The 18,940-nt window shown below is 39.7% G+C and overlaps 1 protein-coding gene across 2 annotated transcripts in view; it reads right to left on the minus strand.

The window, feature by feature from the left end:
• LOC124612638 (saccharopine dehydrogenase-like oxidoreductase) overlaps positions 1-18,940 on the minus strand; it is a 124,730-nt gene that overhangs the window by 57,047 nt on the left and 48,743 nt on the right. For both annotated transcript variants that reach the window (XM_047140936.1, XM_047140937.1), the window contains exons 3-4: positions 376-563; positions 162-291 (exon numbers count right to left, since the gene is read on the minus strand). In XM_047140936.1, the coding sequence (XP_046996892.1) occupies positions 162-291; positions 376-563 (318 nt within the window). The remainder of the gene's footprint in view (positions 1-161; positions 292-375; positions 564-18,940) is intronic.

Below are 18,940 nucleotides of genomic sequence, written 5' to 3' on the forward strand. Positions count from 1 at the left end.
CACATCACCACCACCACCGCCCATTTGAAATTCACTTGTAGTCTTGAAGTAATAAATAATTTGAATGAAACATTTTAAAAGTCTCTTTGTGCTTTTACATATGGGGCAATAAATAACTTATATTTTACTTAATATTTAAATTATAACAAGTCATCACATACCTCCAAACTTATTTTGCAGGAACACTACTCCCATGTCTGTTGGAATGCAGTCGAAACCACAGGCATTAATAATGAAGACATCTTTCTCTTCTGCCAATGTGTTGTAGCTGAGCATAAGTTTTTGGATGTACTGTACCAAAAAGAGAACAGAATTTTCCTTGAAAACTAAGTTCCCAAGATTATAATGTTTAGAAGTAATGCAAAAGTTACTTGCCTGAATTTCACCAGTAACATCAACTTGATGAGCACCACTCTCTATACATGCTTTTACTACTGGCTCACCATAAAATCTATAAGGACCAACACAGTTCACAACAACACGAGCTCTTGAGGCCATATGAAGCAGTGAGTCAAAATTCTGCAGGTCTGCCTCTATAATTGGTATGTATGACAAATCTTCCCCTAAAACAAAAGTCACAATAAACTGAAAGGTAGAGGTCATAACAGGTGTAAAATCACCTATTTATAAATGTTTTCCACAAGCCCAGTGTGTTTTTAACGAAGCAGTTATCCATACAAAACAATATAAAACTGAAACAGAATTTTTGGCTGTGCCTTACCTTCAGCAGTACTACCGAGAGACTTGTGTAAAAGTACAAGCACTATTCTAATTGTCAGAACTAATAGTCCCCTTGTCAAAAATATTAGTAAGATCATTGTCCTCTATTTTACCTTCCTCTCCTCCTATTGTTCTCTCCTTCTTAATGAATGAACTAATAGTTTCAACAGTTGGGATAGTGTACATAGTTTTGTCTCTCTCTCTCTCTCTCTCTCTCTCTCTCTCTCTCTCTGCAATACTGAAATTTCACTTCCTGAATGTAAGTACTGGCCACCAATTCTGTCTTATAGTTTTAGTTTTCTTGCAAGGTTTGTTCTCTCTCTCTCTCTCTCTCTCTCTCTCTCTCTCTCTCTCTCTCTTCCTTTTTGATACAGTTAGCCATACATTCAGTCATACATGTTCTACAGACTTGTCATCAAGAAGTACCTTTGGCTATGTGGAATAAGTCACACTGTTGGAGTGTTATGTATGAATGTTTTTAACATGTTGTGTTCCATTCCATACATGAAATGTCGTTCTGCTAATATGTATGCGAACTTTTATCTTACAGGTATTTTGCAGTCACCATTCCTGAAATTATTTGATGTAAGGGACCTGCTATGCAGTGCTACTAGACTTCATCACCTTTTTCTGTGAGTGGGTGCTGAAAGAGAGCTCTGATCTATTTAAGATGCTAAAATAACATAATCAGTTTTGTGATAGCCTTTCTGCATTATACTCACAATGTTTCCTTAGTACAGCATCATTTACAACAGTGGGCAATAGAGATGTCTCATTACTTGCAGTGCACAAGAGATTATAATACATACTGCTGTACTGATTTGACATTTCAGAATGACTGTTCTCCTCTATCATCTACAACTGTTCTGGGAATGACATTATTTCCTGTGCCCTTGTCTCTGTGGTTTCCAAGGCAACTGGAAGCTGCAAGGCCAACGACAATCAGGCCTCTGCAGCAGGTGAAGAATTACACTTGCTATTGAGTCTTGATGTTTTGAGCCGATATCGGTTGCACCAAATCTGTATGTATGGCAAGTCAGAGTGCACACAGCAGGACATTCCACACTTAACAAGAGGTGTTGTCATTGTTGTAAACTGAGAACCTGCAACTTGTTGGGTAATAATAATAGAATAATAAGCTATTGGAGGTAAACTTATAAAAAACACAATTATGTCTGTTTTAATTTTTTATGCCCTGAATATGTATCATTAAATGAGTCATCTTCAGTGTGTATACTTTATTCTGTGCCAGGTGTGGTAAAATGCTTGAAGATCAACACTACAAAGTTGGCGGAAGGTCTTTGCCTGGCCAGAGTGTGGACAGAGGATGTGTTGTCTTCAATGAATGGTGTGTGTGTGGCCAATGGGAAAGGGAGTTCTTTCTGGAGCAAACTCGTGATAATTGTGAACTGGGGCATTGTGTCTGTCCCGTGGCCTGTAACGTGAAGATTTGAACATTTGCACTGTAGGGTGTCTGTCTATTGCTTGTGAAGGTTGCTGAAGCTGCATCAAAGTTTGTGCTGCTCTGTATGATTATTATTATTATTATTATTATTATTATTATTATTATTATTATTATTATTATTATTATTTGGGTTGAGGGGCACTCAACATCATGGTCATCAGCACCCTAATGAAAAGTCAACATGCAAATCTCAAGGGTGGGGACAAAGGCTGTCCCCACATGCAGAGTAGTTCATAATGTATTACAGGCTGCTGCCCTTCCCCACTAATTTAGGGATGAGGCCTAATAGTGCCCAAAATGCCACCACCCTTGTAACGTTGGAATTGGTATCTGTGAGGATGGTGGGCAGATCACTGGCGAGACTGTAGGCTTCCCTAATACCAGTATACAGCTTAAACACAGGCACAATATGCTTAACTGAAAGCAGCATGCCACAAACTTCACAGACTGGTGGATCTTCCCACCAGAGGAGGAAGCCATGTGTTAAAGGACTATGTCCAATACGCAGTCTGGTAAGCAGAACCTCCTTCCAGCGGCAAGGCTGACACAAAGTCCGCCACACCTTTGTTGTTGATTTGAGCAACCACAGTTTGTTGTCTGTCACCTGAAACCATTCAGTCACCCACTGGCGCATGATGCATCTGTCACAAAATGAGACGAAGGTGTGCGTTGGGATGTGACACTGATGGGCAGCACCATCCCAACATGCTTCCTTGGTGGCTATGTCAGCCATGTCATTGCCCTGTATCCCAATGTGGCCTGGTTTCCAGCAAAAGATCACCTCCTTGCCATGGTGTTGCAGCCACTGCAAAGAGTCATGGATGAGTTGAATCAGCGGGTCTACTGGACACATTTGTGAAGTGCTTGCAGTGCACTAAGAGAGTCTGAACAGACAAGAAACCTTGTATGGTGATGTCTGTGAACCCTCTCTAGGGCCATCAGAATGCCATATAAATCCACATCATAATTATAAATTGCTCTGGAAGGTGCACTTTAAAAACCCTATCAGGGAAAACAGCAGAACAACTGAGAGCATTCTCTTGCTGTATATACAATGATAAAACTGTGGCAAGTACTTAATATGGATGAAAACAAAGTTGTAAAAATTAAAATCTGGAGTACAAGTTTTCATGTACTGTGTCAAGCTTAAATCACTTCAGGTCTCTGGAGATGCCAAGGTGTCAATGCATTCCATTCCTAGCTGTGTATTTTGATGCCTGATAGATCCAGATCCTTGAGACAGTCCGTAGCATGTATACCAAATGGCATGGACACATGGAGCCGATTCCTGAACGGCCATTCAAAAATTGGTTGGACCACTGAAATAAATATCAATAACTGAGGTGGCGCTGAGATTTTCAGTGCCTATCCAGCCAAAAGGATACATCGCCGAATCCAGAGTGGTGGTTCACCAGCCTCTGCACACAGGCTCTGAAATGGGCTGGTCTGAAAGGCTCCAGTCAATATCTGAATGCTCTCATGGTGGATAGCTTCTAACATCTTGAGGTAGGAAGGGTGAGCTAATCCATAGACCATGCTGCCATAATCTAAGCATGATCGAACAAATGCCCTCTAAAACTGCAGGAGGCAGGACCTGTCAGCTCCCCATGCTTTTCCGCTAAGGTATTTCAAAATATTCAATGACTGAAAGCCCTTTGTTTGTAGGTCCTTCGGGTGTGGGAGCCAAGTCAGTTTTGAGTCAAATAATAAAAACAAAAAGCACACAGTGTCTTGAAAACGTAAAATATTGTCCCCCTCAGTGAGCACTAGTTGGTTAAAACTCTGATGAGCATGGTTAAAAGTGACACATGTAGTCTTCTTGGGTGAGAACCGAAAACTAGTTGTCCTGGTCCAGGTTTCCAGTCTCCCAATGGTCAGCTGTAGCTGCCTCGATCATCGTAAGATTGGAGGAAGAGTAGAAGATTGCAAAGTCATCCACAAGCAAAGAGCATTTGACAGGGTTCCTGACTGCAGAGGAAATGACACTGACAGCAGTGGCAAACAATGTGACACTGAGGACACTGCTCTGGGGGACCCCATTCTCCTGCACATAGCAGTCAGACATGGTATCACCAATGTGATATCAAAAATGCCATATCTCAAGAAAGGATTGGATAAAAAGTGGCAGGCATCCACATAGTCCCCATTTATGAGGTTGGCAAAGGATGTTTTATCTCCAAGTAGTGTCATATGCTTTTTTGAGGTCAAAAAACATACAAACCAAATGGTTTCAGCATAAGAAGGACTCCTGTATTGCCATCTCCAGTAGAACTAAGTTGTAAAGGATGGAATGGTAGTGCCTGAAACCGCACTGGGGGCAGCTCAGGTGACCTCGGGATTTGAGCAGCCAGACGAAGTGGCAGTTGACCATGTGTTCAAGAATCTTACCCATACAACTGGTAAGGGTGACACTCTGGTAACTATTAGGGTTGCTATGGTCTTCGCCTGGTTCCCAGAAGGGAATTAATATTGTCTCCTTCCAAGTCTTGGGGTATTGTCCATCAAACCAGATCTGATTGAAACAAGAGAGGAGCTGTCCTTCGCTTCAGGGCGCAGATGACAAAGCATGGCATAATGGATTTCATCAGGTCATGGAGCAGTGTCTCTGGCTGCAGACAAAGCTGATTCCAGTTCCCACATGGAGAACAGAAGGTTGTGGACTACTACATTATGCAAGAAGAAATTGAGCTCCCTCATCTCTGCAGTCCTACAGAACACCTGTCAAGCAGGAGCTTGTCTGGATGATGTAGTAACAGTAAAGAAGTGTTCAGCTAAAACCTGAGCATGTCTCCTGGCATATCTACCATGACCCCATTACTTGACAAGGCTGTAAGGGGACATGTACTACCCTTGCCTGAAATCTGTCTTATTGATTCCAAAACTTGTGCAGTGGAAGTGGACCGAATAATGGAAGTCGTGAATTCCCTCGAGGAAGCCCTCTTCCATTATTTTATCACTCACCTCGCATGTGCTCTCACAGATCTGAAGGTATGGATATTGTCTGTAGTTATACAGTGTTAGAAGTTCCGCAGAGCTGTTCATCTGGCCCTAATTGCCGGTTGACACTCGTCATTCCACCAAGGTACAGGCTGTCATCTGAGTTGGTTACTAGACCAGGGGATGGACTCTGTGGCAGCCTGTTTGATCTCACAAGTGATATGGGCCATCACCTCCTGTGCACAATTCCTTTTAAAGTAGCCTGTCGACTGTACTGTAACCAATTTGTCCTCTGTGCCATACATCTGCGTGGTCTCCTGTCAGCCACCATCCTAGTCAGCAGACGGATCCACACTGGGAAGTAGTCACTAGAATGTAAATCTGGAGCTACCCTCCACTGCACTGAGTCTGCAATAGCAGGGGAACAAAAACAAAGGTAAATGGCTGAAAAAGGCCCTGTATCTGTGGAAAAGTGTGTCATCTGATACGCATTCAGAAGGCTGATATTCTCAGAATGGACGAGTTGCTCAATCATTCAATCCCTGGAGCAATTGGTAGCCAAGACCCATAGCACATCGAAATCACCCCCAGAAGAGTTCTGCCAGTGCATCTGCATCCAAAGCATCATTAGGGGGAAGGTACAAGGAACACACTGTGATATTAAAGGGAGTGAGAACTTTCACAGCAATTGCTTGCATGGTCGTGGTAAGAGGGACAGGGGGGGAGTGGCATCTATCATCAATGAAAACAGCCACTCCATCTTTAGCCCTGTCTCCAGAAGTATCGTCCTTCCTGTATGCGTGGGAGCCCTCATAATGTACGTGTGTCGGTGACATTAAGATGCATTTCTTGTAAGCAGGTGCAGAACGGTTTCTCCTGGACCATTAGCTGTGATTCTTCCAAATGTGAGTGATATCCATTCAAATTCCACTGCAACACAGAAGTCCCTGTGGAAGCCATTGGTTAGTGATGGTTGTTCTTGTGTTTCTCCCTCAGAGGCAGTGATTTACCAGAGAAGTCAGGGGGAACGTTAGCCGATTCCTTGCTCTCCGGTTCCTCCAACTGGAAGTCCATATCCTCAAGAGCTCGCCAATCCAAACGTTTAACTATCACTTTCTTGGACTTGGGACTACTTTTCAAAGGATGAAAAGGAAGGGGTTGTCTGGGTTCCGAGGATGGCTCAGTTGGCTTCTGATATTGGGTAGTGGTATGTGGCTTAGGTGGTAAGCCTGTTGCTGATGGCTTTTGAACAACTTCATTTTCAAGTGGAGCATTTCCCCCACGGGTACATCAACAAGTGCATGTGCTCACACGTGAATCTGTGGTCTGAGTTTGTGTGGAGTCAACACACTTAGTGATTGGCATCTTAAGGGCTGATGCAAAAGAAGTAGCAAAAACTGGTGGTTGCATAGCTTTGAAAGCTTTTTTAGCTTCACCATAGGGTGCGCATCTCTTTATGTTCAACTCCTGATTTTTCCTTTCCTTGTAGTAAACCTCACATTTCTGTTCCACACTGTGTGAACCCCGGAACAGTTTACGCATTTTGGAAGAAGTGTGCAAGAATTGCCTGATTTGTGAGCTAAGCCACCACAACTGCCACACACAGCCTTCCCCTTATGTCCCATAGTGGTATGGCCAAATTGTTGACATTTGCAGCATCACATTGCATTAGGAACAAATGGACAAACCTTATGACGGATATAGACTGCAGGTAATTTCAGAGCACTAAACATGAGTAGAAATGTTGCCAATTTTTCCAATTTGCCATTGACTCTCCTCCTACAGTTCTGCACTTCCATGACACCCATATTTTTCCATTCTTCATGTAACTCCGCAGGCTCCACCTCCATTATGTCTGAGCAGGTAAGCACGCCCTTACTAAAGTTAAGGGTGTTATGCAACTCAACCTTGACTGGGTAGTCATCTAAGGCTTTACATCCCAGGAGCTTAGATATTTGGTTTGACTTAGCAGTTTCAACTAGAAGTGTTCCATTATGAAGTCGTTTGACATTTATTTAGAGACCCAGCAATACCTTCCAATGCCTTATGAATATAGGAAGGAGAGATCTTCTCAAAGGTTCCCCCTATTTGCTTGATTTCAATGAAAGTTTTATGGCACACTAACGCCCTGCTATTTGGGAGGACTGCCCAATTGAGCTCTCTTTGAGTAGTGGGTGTAGGTATTACCTGACAGTACAGATGGTACACCCATCCCAACAGGAGTAGTAGTTTGATGAGATCATTCCATAGGGATCCCACGAGACACTAGGGAAACAACCATCACTCAGGCAGAGCCCTGCATGCCTGAACAAGCCTTATACAACTGGGGGGCTGCAGATGCCTCATAGGTTGCCCACTAGAGACTGTTTTACCTCATGAGTCCTTCACCTCATCAGCATGTAGTACACCTTGAGGTTGACGGGTTTTTTTTTACAGTGTGTGTACCTTTGGGACCAAGGGGTGAAGCCAAGATCCCCATTCTCCGAAACACTAAACATTCCACCACTGCGCCATATGAAGGTCACTCAAGCAAGCACAGAACTTACGGTGACAGAGGGCTCGTGGAACTTACCAGTTCACACCTCAGGAACCCCAGGGTCGCCAAGCCCATCAGCAAACAAATGCTGAGTCCCTGATGGGTGCTCTGTGTGGAATTCAGGGTGGTTATTACCACAGCCATTTCCTAATAATCATCAGTGAATTGGCAATGAAGGTGAACTGGTGTTGGATAACAACTAAGTGTTAATTTCCTTACTGTTAGATCACAAAAAAGTCACTTTGGCATTTCAGCCTTAAAATATTTACATATTGCCTTACTTCCAAATGTTCTGGTTTTTTATCAGTGAGGAAATGTTTTAATTGTAAAGGCTTTTAAGGTTCTATCTGTTGCTCTAATGTGTTAGAGCAATTTATTTTGACGATTAAATTTGTCAAACTTTTGTTGTGAGGGTCCAGTAGTTACAAATCATCATTCATTGACCATTCATTGGTAATTATTATGTTTATGAGGCACTAAATGGAGACTTTCTTCACATTTTTTGACGTCACACTGTGGCTTCTGCAAACTTTTTTTCTGGACTGTTGTAATTGGTTTTAAAAATTGTGCAGCTATTTGTTATGTGTTTGTTTTTACTCATATTTCTATTCTTAAATGTATGTTTTTCTTGGCGTTTTCTTTCTCATATGATAGCAAAAGAACATAATTTCTGACTCTCCATATCTCCACTAGAAATGGAGATAATTCTTGGAGTCTAAAGTGGAATCAGAAAGTATTTTGTAAAACTGACCTTCACCAATATATTTTTATCTGACAAAGTAAGGAATTAGAACAAGCAACTATTTATCATCTTTATGATCATTGCCTCATACTTATCTGACCACAATGATATTTCTCAGAGAATAAAAATTATATACATTTGTAGGATTCCTTTTCTGAATATGTGTGGATTCCAAGTATCTTGATTTACGACTGATGGTAGTTTGTTGAAGACATTTACACCAGAATATGGAAATCTGTTATGAACCACAAATAAAAAGTACTTTGAATTGTGGAAATTATGTCTTTGTGAGATTAAGATTTTAACTATTTCCTGTGAACTAGTTACAGGGCTCTTCAGCTATCGTCTGGACTGTACTTGGTGGTGATGTTAAATTTTGGCCACTAATTAATATTCTTACACAATTTTTTCTCCTTCATTATTGCACCTTCTGCTCCCTTATCTCATGAAATGAGATGTCTGTCAAACATGCTTTGGTTTAGTTTCTTTTTCTTCATAAAACTGTCAGGTCTCTGACAACCAGTCCAATACAACACTAGCCTAAAGGATTTCTCATCCAGGAGGAGGAGGAGGAGGAGGAGAAGATAACTGTTTAACATCCTTTTGATAACGAGGTCATTAGGAACGGATCACAAGTTCACATTAGGGAAGGTCAGAGAAGGAAATTAGCCATGCCCTTTCGAAGGAACTATCCCAGCATTTACCTTAAGTGTTTTAGGGAAATCACAGAAAACCTAAATCAGGATTTCTGGATGTGGGTTTGAACCATCGTCCACCCAAAGATTTCTCATCCAGAAACCGCATTTGAATGTTGGTTGTTTATAAGAAGATAGTGTTACTCATCACTGAAAAAGGAGAAATATTTATCAAAATGTTTTGAAACTTTGCAGTAGCAGGGTCATGGCCTATAGCCGAAACCGCAGACTTTGCTACGAATATGGAATCAATCATTTCATGAGGACCACGTTCGACACTCAACAGCTGTGTCAGAATAGAACCTGAGAGGACAGACATGTTATTTGTTTGGCTGTACAGGATTGAACAGCCACGTCACACACCTGAGCCCGAAAATGGGCTTGTTTGCAGTAAGCCAAACATCCACACAGACAGGGTGACTTTGTATGGAGCACCATGAACTGTCAGTGTGGTGATCATTGTTGTGATGTCCCCTGATGCAGTAGAAGAGAGAGGTCCACTGACAGTGGTATACCCAATGGCACTGGACACAGGAGAGGAATCATGTTGTCCTCTCAGACAAATCCCAGGTCTGTGTACCGCGTCAAAATAGACATATCTATGTATAGAGCTAACTAGGGGATTGAACCATTTGCAGATTGAATTTGTAATTACAATTCGAGCTCAGCACCTGATGTGATGGCATGTGTTGCCATTGGGTATATGAGACTATCATCTCTGGTCCGCACAGTCCCAAATTTGGACAACAGATGTACATTTCTGATATGTTAATATTGGGGATTATGCCCTATCATCAATGACTCCATGACATTATTTTTCTGTCCATACTGTCCTGTCCAGTCTTGATAAAGAGGGTATTTCACTGCTGCCCTGGCCAGAATGATCGTCAGGCATTCTACCCACTGCAAACATTTACTTGCAAATTGCTGAGAGACCACCATACAACTGTTCAGTAGTTGCTACTACTGAAACTCTGGCAGAGAGTTGAAGCAGTTTTGTGTCACAATATGAATGTGCAGAAGTGTAGATAACATCTACAAAAGATATAAAAAGACCAAGTTCCATAACATGCATATTACAAGTCTGTAGAAATAAAAGATTCACAATATCACAAGTGAGAGGGTTAAAGCCAAAGGGATGTTAGTCACACTTTTAAGTTGTTTTACTTAAGTACTATAAGACAATGCAGATCTGTTAAAGATGCAGATCTGTTAAAAAGAAGAGTGGTGTAGGTCCTAGTATAGTTCATACATCCATTGGCGGCAGTAGCAGTTTCAGGGGTGAATAAAACAGTCACTTTGTTAGCATCCAATCTGGTGCTAGTCAGACTTACACCACTAATCCTCTAAATGTTTGTGAAGTGTGAGTTTCTACATATGTAGGATTTGCTGTACATTTTATGTTGATTATAGTGGACCCTCAATCTGATGAAGATGTGAATACTGAACCCAGTACATTGGAATATGCAAAATCTAATGATGACCAGGAACCATCAGAGTCTGAAATGTCTGACTCTTCAGGTAAGTTTGTTGTTGTTGTGGTCTTCAGTCCTGAGACTGGTTTGATGCAGCTCTCCATGCTACTCTATCCTGTGCAAGCTTCTTCATCTCCTAGTACCTACTGCAACCTACATCCTTCTGAATCTGCTTAGTGTATTCATCTCTTGGTCTCCCCCTATGATTTTTACCCTCCACACTGCCCTCCAATACTAAATTGGTGATCCCTTGATGCCTCAGAACACGTCCTACCAACCGATCCCTTCTTCTGGTCAAGTTGTGCCACAAACTTCTCTTCTCCCCAATCCTATTCAATACTTCCTCATTAGTTTCATTCCTCATCAGGTAAGTTTAACATTTTATAAATACATAATATTATCTGGCCATCTCACAAACGAAAGCACTGGCAGGTCGATAGAAACACAAACATACACACAATATTCTAGCTTTCACAACCAACGGTTGCTTCGTCAGGAAAGAGGGAAGGAGAGGGAAAGATGAAAGGATGTGGGTTTTAAGGGAGAGGGTAAGGAGTCATCCCAATCCCGGGAGCGGAAAAACTTACCTTAGGGGGAAAAAAGGACGGGTATACACTCGCACACACACACGTATCCATCCACACATATACAGACACAAGCAGACATATTCAAAGACTTTTTAGATATATTTTTCCCACGTGGAATGTTTCCCTCTATTATAATATATATCAAAAAACAACGATGATGTGACTTACCAAACGAAAGCGCTGGCAGGTCGAAAGACACACAAACAAACACAAACATACACACAAAATTCAAGCTTTCGCAACAAACTGTTGCCTCATCAGGAAAGAGGGAAGGAGAGGGAAAGACGAAAGGATGTGGGTTTTAAGGGAGAGGGTAAGGAGTCATTAAAATCCCGGGAGCGGAAAGACTTACCTTAGGGGGAAAAAAGGACGGGTATACACTCGCACACACACACATATCCATCCACACATATACAGACACAAGCAGACTTATTTAAAGACCATATATATATATATATATATATATATATATATATATATATATATATATAATGGAAGGAAACATTCCACGTGGGAAAAATTATATATAAAAACAAAGATGAGGTGACTTACCGAACAAAAGCGCTGGCAGGTCGATAGACCTATCGACCTGCCAGCGCTTTTGTTCGGTAAGTCACCTCATCTTTGTTTTATATATATATATATATATATATATATATATATATATATATATATATATATATATATACGTTTGTTTTCTTAGTTGCAGTACAAGAAGCTGAAAAAACAAAACACAAATTTCTTAAATTAAGTAGAAAGAGATATATATATATATATATAAATATCCGTTTGTTTTCTTAGTTGCAGTACAAGAAGCTGAAAAAACAAAACACAAATTTCTTAAATTAAGTAGAAAGAGACAGAAACATGAGAGTAAAAAGCAAGAGAGGAAGAAGTAAAGAAATTCTGGCACAGCATATGAAAATAAGGGGGGGGGGGGGGGGAATAGTTTCTAAAAAGAAATTCAGTAACACAAGCTATAACTGCAGGTCGAAATGTCTAGAAAAGGTACAAGAAGTGTAATATAGAAATTCAGCAGAAAAATTTTGGAAATTAGCTTCTTTTTCTTATCAGAATGCATTTCTATGTGGGTTGATTTAGAAAATGAGCCTTGAATTTAGGAGTCCTAAAGATGGCTCAAGATTGCCAAAGTCAACAAGTAATCAGTTTTACATTCAAGTTGATGGAACTAGTGTTGAAATATGCAAAAGATATTGCCTTAAAACATCCAAAATTTCAGATTCGCAGTTGACCACAGCTATTAAGAAATTGAAAGTATTTCCAGGATCAGATAAGCTAGCAAGTGTGGCATCAATGAATAAAATCTCTAATGACAGAATGAAGTCTCTAATGAGAGAATGAATGCCAATATAATTCTGATTTATTGTTCTGCCTCAGTTGCACATTTTAAATTAGATTACAAGTGTTGATTGTTCTGCATCATCTTCAGATCTTAAACAACTAAATATGTATCAGCTAATATTTTATGATAAGTAGAAAAGACAAGAACTGTACATATATGTAGAATTCACCTATGAGGTTGTGTTTGCTACCAGTCTTGTCTACTCAGAACCACTTATCAGAGTGCTGTGTTTTGGAACTGAAGTCAGTGTTTTAAATAGGTATATGTTAGAGGTATAGGTGGGAAGGGGCATAGGGGAAATGGAGTGAGGCTGAATGGTGGAGGTGAAAGAAGCAGGGAGGGGTGGTGGGGATCTCATGAGTTAAACAAGAGAGGTCATGCTATAATTATATAAATTCTCATTGATACACTAATAGTGTAGAACAATGGGTATTTAAAATATAAATGAAATACAATAATGAAATTATAAAATGGACTGAAGGGGGCTTGAGAGCAGGCAAAGAAGGCAAGGGTGACAGGGGAGGGGGGCAGGGGAGGAGGACAGGAGGGAGAGATTGTGAGAAGGATACTATGGGCTTAACAAGAGATAGTCTTATACCAAAAATGCAAGACTTCAATAATATAAAAAACCTTCCGTTAAGATACCACAATGGATGTGTAAAACTGGAATAAAATAGCAGAAACTGAATTAGTGTCTGAAGATGTTCAAAGTGTGAAACTTTAAAAGTATACAGTCAAAAATTGTAATTTTTTTTTTTTTTTTTTTTTTTTTTTTTTTTTTTTTTTTTTTTTTTTTTTTTGTCAAATACATAAAGTATAGGCCTACACCAATGGATTTATAAATAGTGAGAGACATAAAGATCATAAAATTATGAAAGTGGGATTATGCTGAGGACCTCAAATTGCATGAAGTATTGTTAAGTAATATGAATTTTTAAAAAATATGAATTCAAATTATTTATAATCCAACTTTCATTATTACAGCTAATTTTTGATGAAACTGCGTTTTTAACAAGCTAGTGACTTCGACAGGAAGGTCATTCTGTTTATGAATGGGAAGCCTTGCTAAATCACTAGTGCATTTGATGTCTGCTATAATTCTCTTTATGTCCTAATGTTGGTTTGGGATTATAGTTTAAGCCTCTTGATGGGAAGATGTCTCATTAACTGTAAGAGGAATATCTGTAAAATTAATGAGCTTGTTGAAGAACTCATGGTTTCTAGGCACAGTATTGTTCCCATATTTCCTTCCATCTGCCATACACAACATTTTTTTATGATGCCTTGCAATTATTTTTGTTCTTTCATTGTCCATTCTATTATTAATTAATGTACATAGACTTTCAAACTGTGGAGAATGAGTTTTAGCTATCTTTAAGTGAAAAAGTATAAGTGATCATTTAATACATCTTTGTTCTTGAAGGTTTCCCTAATTTCTGCTTTTACCCACATAATTTCACTTTTTTTGTAATTGGATGAGCTATTACTTTTTTATTCATGATTTTAACTTTTGCACACCCTGGGAATTATATTTTTATGTAAGTATTCAATGTTAAATATAATTTTACAACGGTTTTCATTAATTTTACTTAAGTTAAATAAAACAGTGTCTCACCGCCAGACTAGGCACCATTTTCAATATAGTTGACACAATCGTCTTGTGTGATTCAGCAAATGTTTAGAAAAACCACTCCGTCTTCAGGCCACAAGTGGCCCATCGGGACCATCCAACCGCCGTGTCATCCTCCATGGAGGATGCGGATAGGAGGGGCATGTGGTCAGCACACCGATCTCCCGGTCGTTATGATGGTATTCTTGACCGAAACCGCTACTATCCGGTCGAGTAGCTCCTCAATTAGCATCACGAGGCTGAGTGCACCCCGAAAAATGGCAACAGTGCATGGCGGCCTGGATGGTCACCCATCCAAGTGCCGACCACACCCGACAGCGCTTAACTTTGGTGATCTCACAGGAACCGGTGTATCCACTGTGGTAAGGCCATTGCCAAGCAAATGTTTAGAAAATTAAGATAATTCTCATTTACTGTTCTGTCTCAGTTGCACTTTTTAAATTAGATTATATGTTGTGATCACACTGAATCAAATTAAAAGTAAATATGTACCATCCAATACTTTACAATAAGTAGATAAGACTGTTGTTGTTGTCGTTGTTGTGGTCTTCAGTCCAGAGATTGGTTTGATGCTGCTCTCCATGCTGCCCTATCTTGTGCAAGCTTCTTCATCTCAAAGTATCTACTGCAACCTACACCCTTCTGAATTTGTTTAGTGTATTACTCTCTTGGTTTCCCTCTACGATTTTTACCCCCCACGCTGCCCTCCAATATTAACTTGCTGATCCCTTGATGCCTCAGAACATGTCCTACCAACCAATTCCTTCTTCTAGTCAAGTTGTGCCACAAATTTCTCTTCTCCCCAATTATATTCAGTACCTCTTCTTTAGTTACACGATCTATCCATCTAATCTTCACCATTCTTCTGTAGCACCACATTTTGAAAGCCTCTATTCTCTTCTTGTCTAAACTATGTATTGTCCCTGTTTCACTTCCATACTTTGCTACAGTTCATACAAATACTTTTAGAAACGACTTCCTGACACTTAAATCTATACTCACTGTTCACAAATTTCTCCTCTTCAGTAACACTTTCCTTGCCATTCCCAGTCTACATTTTATATCCTCTCTACTTCAACCATCATCAGTTATTTTGACCCCGAAATAGCAAAACTCATCTACTACTTTAAATGTCTCATTTCCTAATCTGATTTCCTCATCATCGCCTGATTTAATTCGACTACATTCCATTATCCTTGTTTTGCTTTTGTTGATGTTCATCTTATATCTTCCTTTCAACACACTGTCTATTCCATTCAACTGCTCTTCCAGGTCCTTTCCTGTCTCTGACAGAATTACAGTGTCATCGGCAAACCTCAAAGTTTTAATTTCTTCTACATGGATTTTAATTCCTACTCCAAATTTTTCTTTCATTTAAGACAGTAATTGTACATAAATGTAGAATTTACTTATGTAGTTGTGTCAGCAGTGTGTCTTGTCTACTCAGAACCATATATCAGAGTACTTTGTTTTACAACTGTTGTCATTACTAACTACATGTTGGTGGTATGGATGGACGGGGTTTGGAGGTGTCAAGAGGAAATGAACTGAGACTGATTGGGGGAGGGGAAAGGAAGCAGGAAGGGGGTGGTGGGGATGTCATGAGTTTAACAGGAGAGGACATATAGAAATTATATAGCATATAATTATATAAAATCCTTGATGAAACCATAATGGTGTAGAACAATGGGTATGTAAAATAGTGAAATTATAAAATGAAGAAAGGCGGATTGACAGGCAAAGAAAGTGGGTGAGGGGCAGGGAGAGGAGGGGGGGGGGGGGCTGTGGGCAAGCCAGAATGGACAGGGGGTGTAGTGAGAGATTATGGCAGTGATGCTATGGGTTTAACAAGATATGGTCTTATACTAAAATTGCTAAAAGTCAATAACATAAAAAACCTGTTAAGATAGCTGAATGGATGCATAAAACTGTAAGAGGGAGACAAAAATTGTAGAGTACAAAAGAGGAAATAAAGTAGCAAAAACTGAACTAGTGTCAGAAGGTATTCAAAGCGTGGCGCTTTGAAAGAATATAGTCATAAGTTCTTACTCTGAAAGTATAAAACGAAAATTGTGTTAAACTTTTTTTTGTAAATACATTAAAAGTATAGGTCTAGAACAATTGATGTATAAATAGTGAAAGACTTAAAGATCAAAAAATTCGGAAGTGGGATTATGCTGAGGACCTTGAATTGTGTCATTAAATATTATGAATTTTAAATAACAATGAAAGTATAATGCTGTAAAAATATAAAACAAATTATAAAAGTGAAATTATGCCAGGCTCTTGCAGGTGGCATGTAAAAATCTCACTTTCTTCCAACATTGTCAGGAGGTGTCCTTTTTGGGAAACACTTTCAAATGTGAATCATTAGTTCCAATTGCATGCTTCAGTGTTTGAAGATGCTCATCAAACACTGTTTTATTACTATGGCTTGAAGCGTGCTTTTGAAGTGTATTTAGTTTTACTTTGTTTTGCATCTGAAGATGACCCAGAGTGACTGAAACATGTAATTTAATTAAAAATGTGCAGCTGAGATGGAGCTATAAATGAGAATTATCTAAACAGTTGTTGAATCTCTCAAGACGATTATGTCAACTATAGTGAGAACGAATGCTGTCCGGAAGCATGTCTCACCATTCCCCCTGCCCTTAATGTATGTCTTATGTACAACTTATACATGGAGTACTACAAAGATGAAAATATATTACCTGTTGAAGAGCCCATTTATTGCAGATCTTTCAGTAATGGCTTCAACTTACACCACATAAAGTACCCTGTTTAAAATGTGGAATGTGCAAAATACGGATGTTCATTTTAGAAGATGAAGATGGAGAAAAGATCTTGGAAGCACAACATGAACTTCATCTTTGAAGGGCACAGGTTGCTCAAACAGCTATGAAATTAGATCCAAAATATGTCAAAGAATAATAAATTGTTTCATGCCTTTACTTTTGACTCTCCACCTTTCCCCATACTAACTGCTTCCATGGCTTACTAGAAAAGAAACATGTACTTATACAACCAAGGCTATCATGAGCTATCAACTGAGTTGGGCTTTAGGTACATACGGGATGAAATGATTGTTTCATGTGGTTAACAAGAAATATGTTCTTGTGTTACAAGACACATTACTACAAGAGCCTCGACATCAAGACATGTTGTCAGGAATAGAGGCACTTGTACAGGACAGAACAGAACTTTAAAACTTGAATTGTCTTGTGAAATTGCTGCAAAGCAGTGATAACATAGGTATTATTGACCATACATTTAGGGTGAGTGGTTACTCCTACTATCAAATGATTCAGATTCTGGGTCGATAGTATCTTAAACAAGACATAAGATCACTTTTGTTCCTGCTGATTGGCACTCCATAATCTCAAAATCAATAAATAAGAAAGCATCTTTTTAACAGAAATGTCAGTTCAAGACTTCAAGTCTATGAAGATTCTTAAACAAGCAGGAAAAAAGTCACAAACAAACCAGTGTCATGGCTTAACATATAATGAGTTCATTTAGTGAAGAATGAATCACTGATGCTATATTACAAGGAAACTCATAAGGAAGAAGTTCCATTTCCTGCTCTATGTCTAAAGTCAGCTAAACTAGGGAGGCCAATCTCACTCTAGCATGTTGCTCTGGAAAATCTATACCCTGGACCAAGGAGAAGGCAACACTAGATCCCTAGATCTTCTACATTACATTCCACCCATCAGCCATGCTTACAAAACACACACACACACACACACACACACACACACACACACACACACACACACAGAAAAAGAGTGAGGGAGGGGGGGGAGGGAGGGGGGGGAGAGAGAGAAAAAGAGAGAGAGAGAGGGGGGGAGGGGGAGAGAGAGAGAGAGAGAGAGAGAGAGAGAGAGAGAGAGAGAGAGAAGAGAGAAAATGATACAGACCCACTGAAATTTACTGATATTGAACTTGACCAAGATTTTTAGTTGCACAGAAAGCATGTTATCATTGTATTGGGTGTTCAAAAAGTCTCTCCACAGTGCTGTATGATTGTTAGCTGCGTGTTCCGTATGATTGTTTGCCTGCCTGGGTTACTTCCCTTCAAGTGAACTCTCCCGACACTCCACTGTTTCATTTCTCTCAGCCAGTGTCAGTAGTATCATTGGTGTGTGTCGTTACGTGTTGACGCGAACATTTAAGTTTAGTTACTTTGTTCATTTTTGTCACCGTTAAAATGCTAACCATTGAAGAACGTGTGTTTTTAGTCGAACAAGTTTTCAAAGCTGGCAGAAAATACACAGCTTCAGTTCATCAAACATTTAATTCAGTTTTCCCGGAGACAAAATAGTTTAAGCCAACATAAATTATTTTCAATGATAATCACAATGGAATAATGACACCTTTCTGCAGTGCACAACAAAAAAGTGCTATTGATTTCTTATGTAATTTATTGTAATGCATCTAACAAAACCTTCAACACTGTAAGGAAAAGACAGATTGCTACTTACTATAAAGATAACACATTAAGCTGCAGACCAGCACAATTAAAAGACACACATTAGCTTTCAGCCACAACAAAAATGGTTCGAATGGCTCTGAGCACTATGGGACTTAACATCTGAGGTCATCAGTCTCCGATAACTTAGGACTACTTAAACCTAACTAACCTAAGGACATCACACACATCCATGCCCGAGGCAGGATTTGAACCTGCAACCGTAGAGGCCACGCAGTTCCAGACTGAAGCACCTAGAACCGGCTCAGCCACAACCTTTCTTAGAAAAAGGAAGACACACACACACACACACACACAC

Source organism: Schistocerca americana, chromosome 4, assembly GCF_021461395.2.
Source record: "Schistocerca americana isolate TAMUIC-IGC-003095 chromosome 4, iqSchAmer2.1, whole genome shotgun sequence".
Lineage (NCBI taxonomy): Eukaryota > Metazoa > Arthropoda > Insecta > Orthoptera > Acrididae > Schistocerca > Schistocerca americana.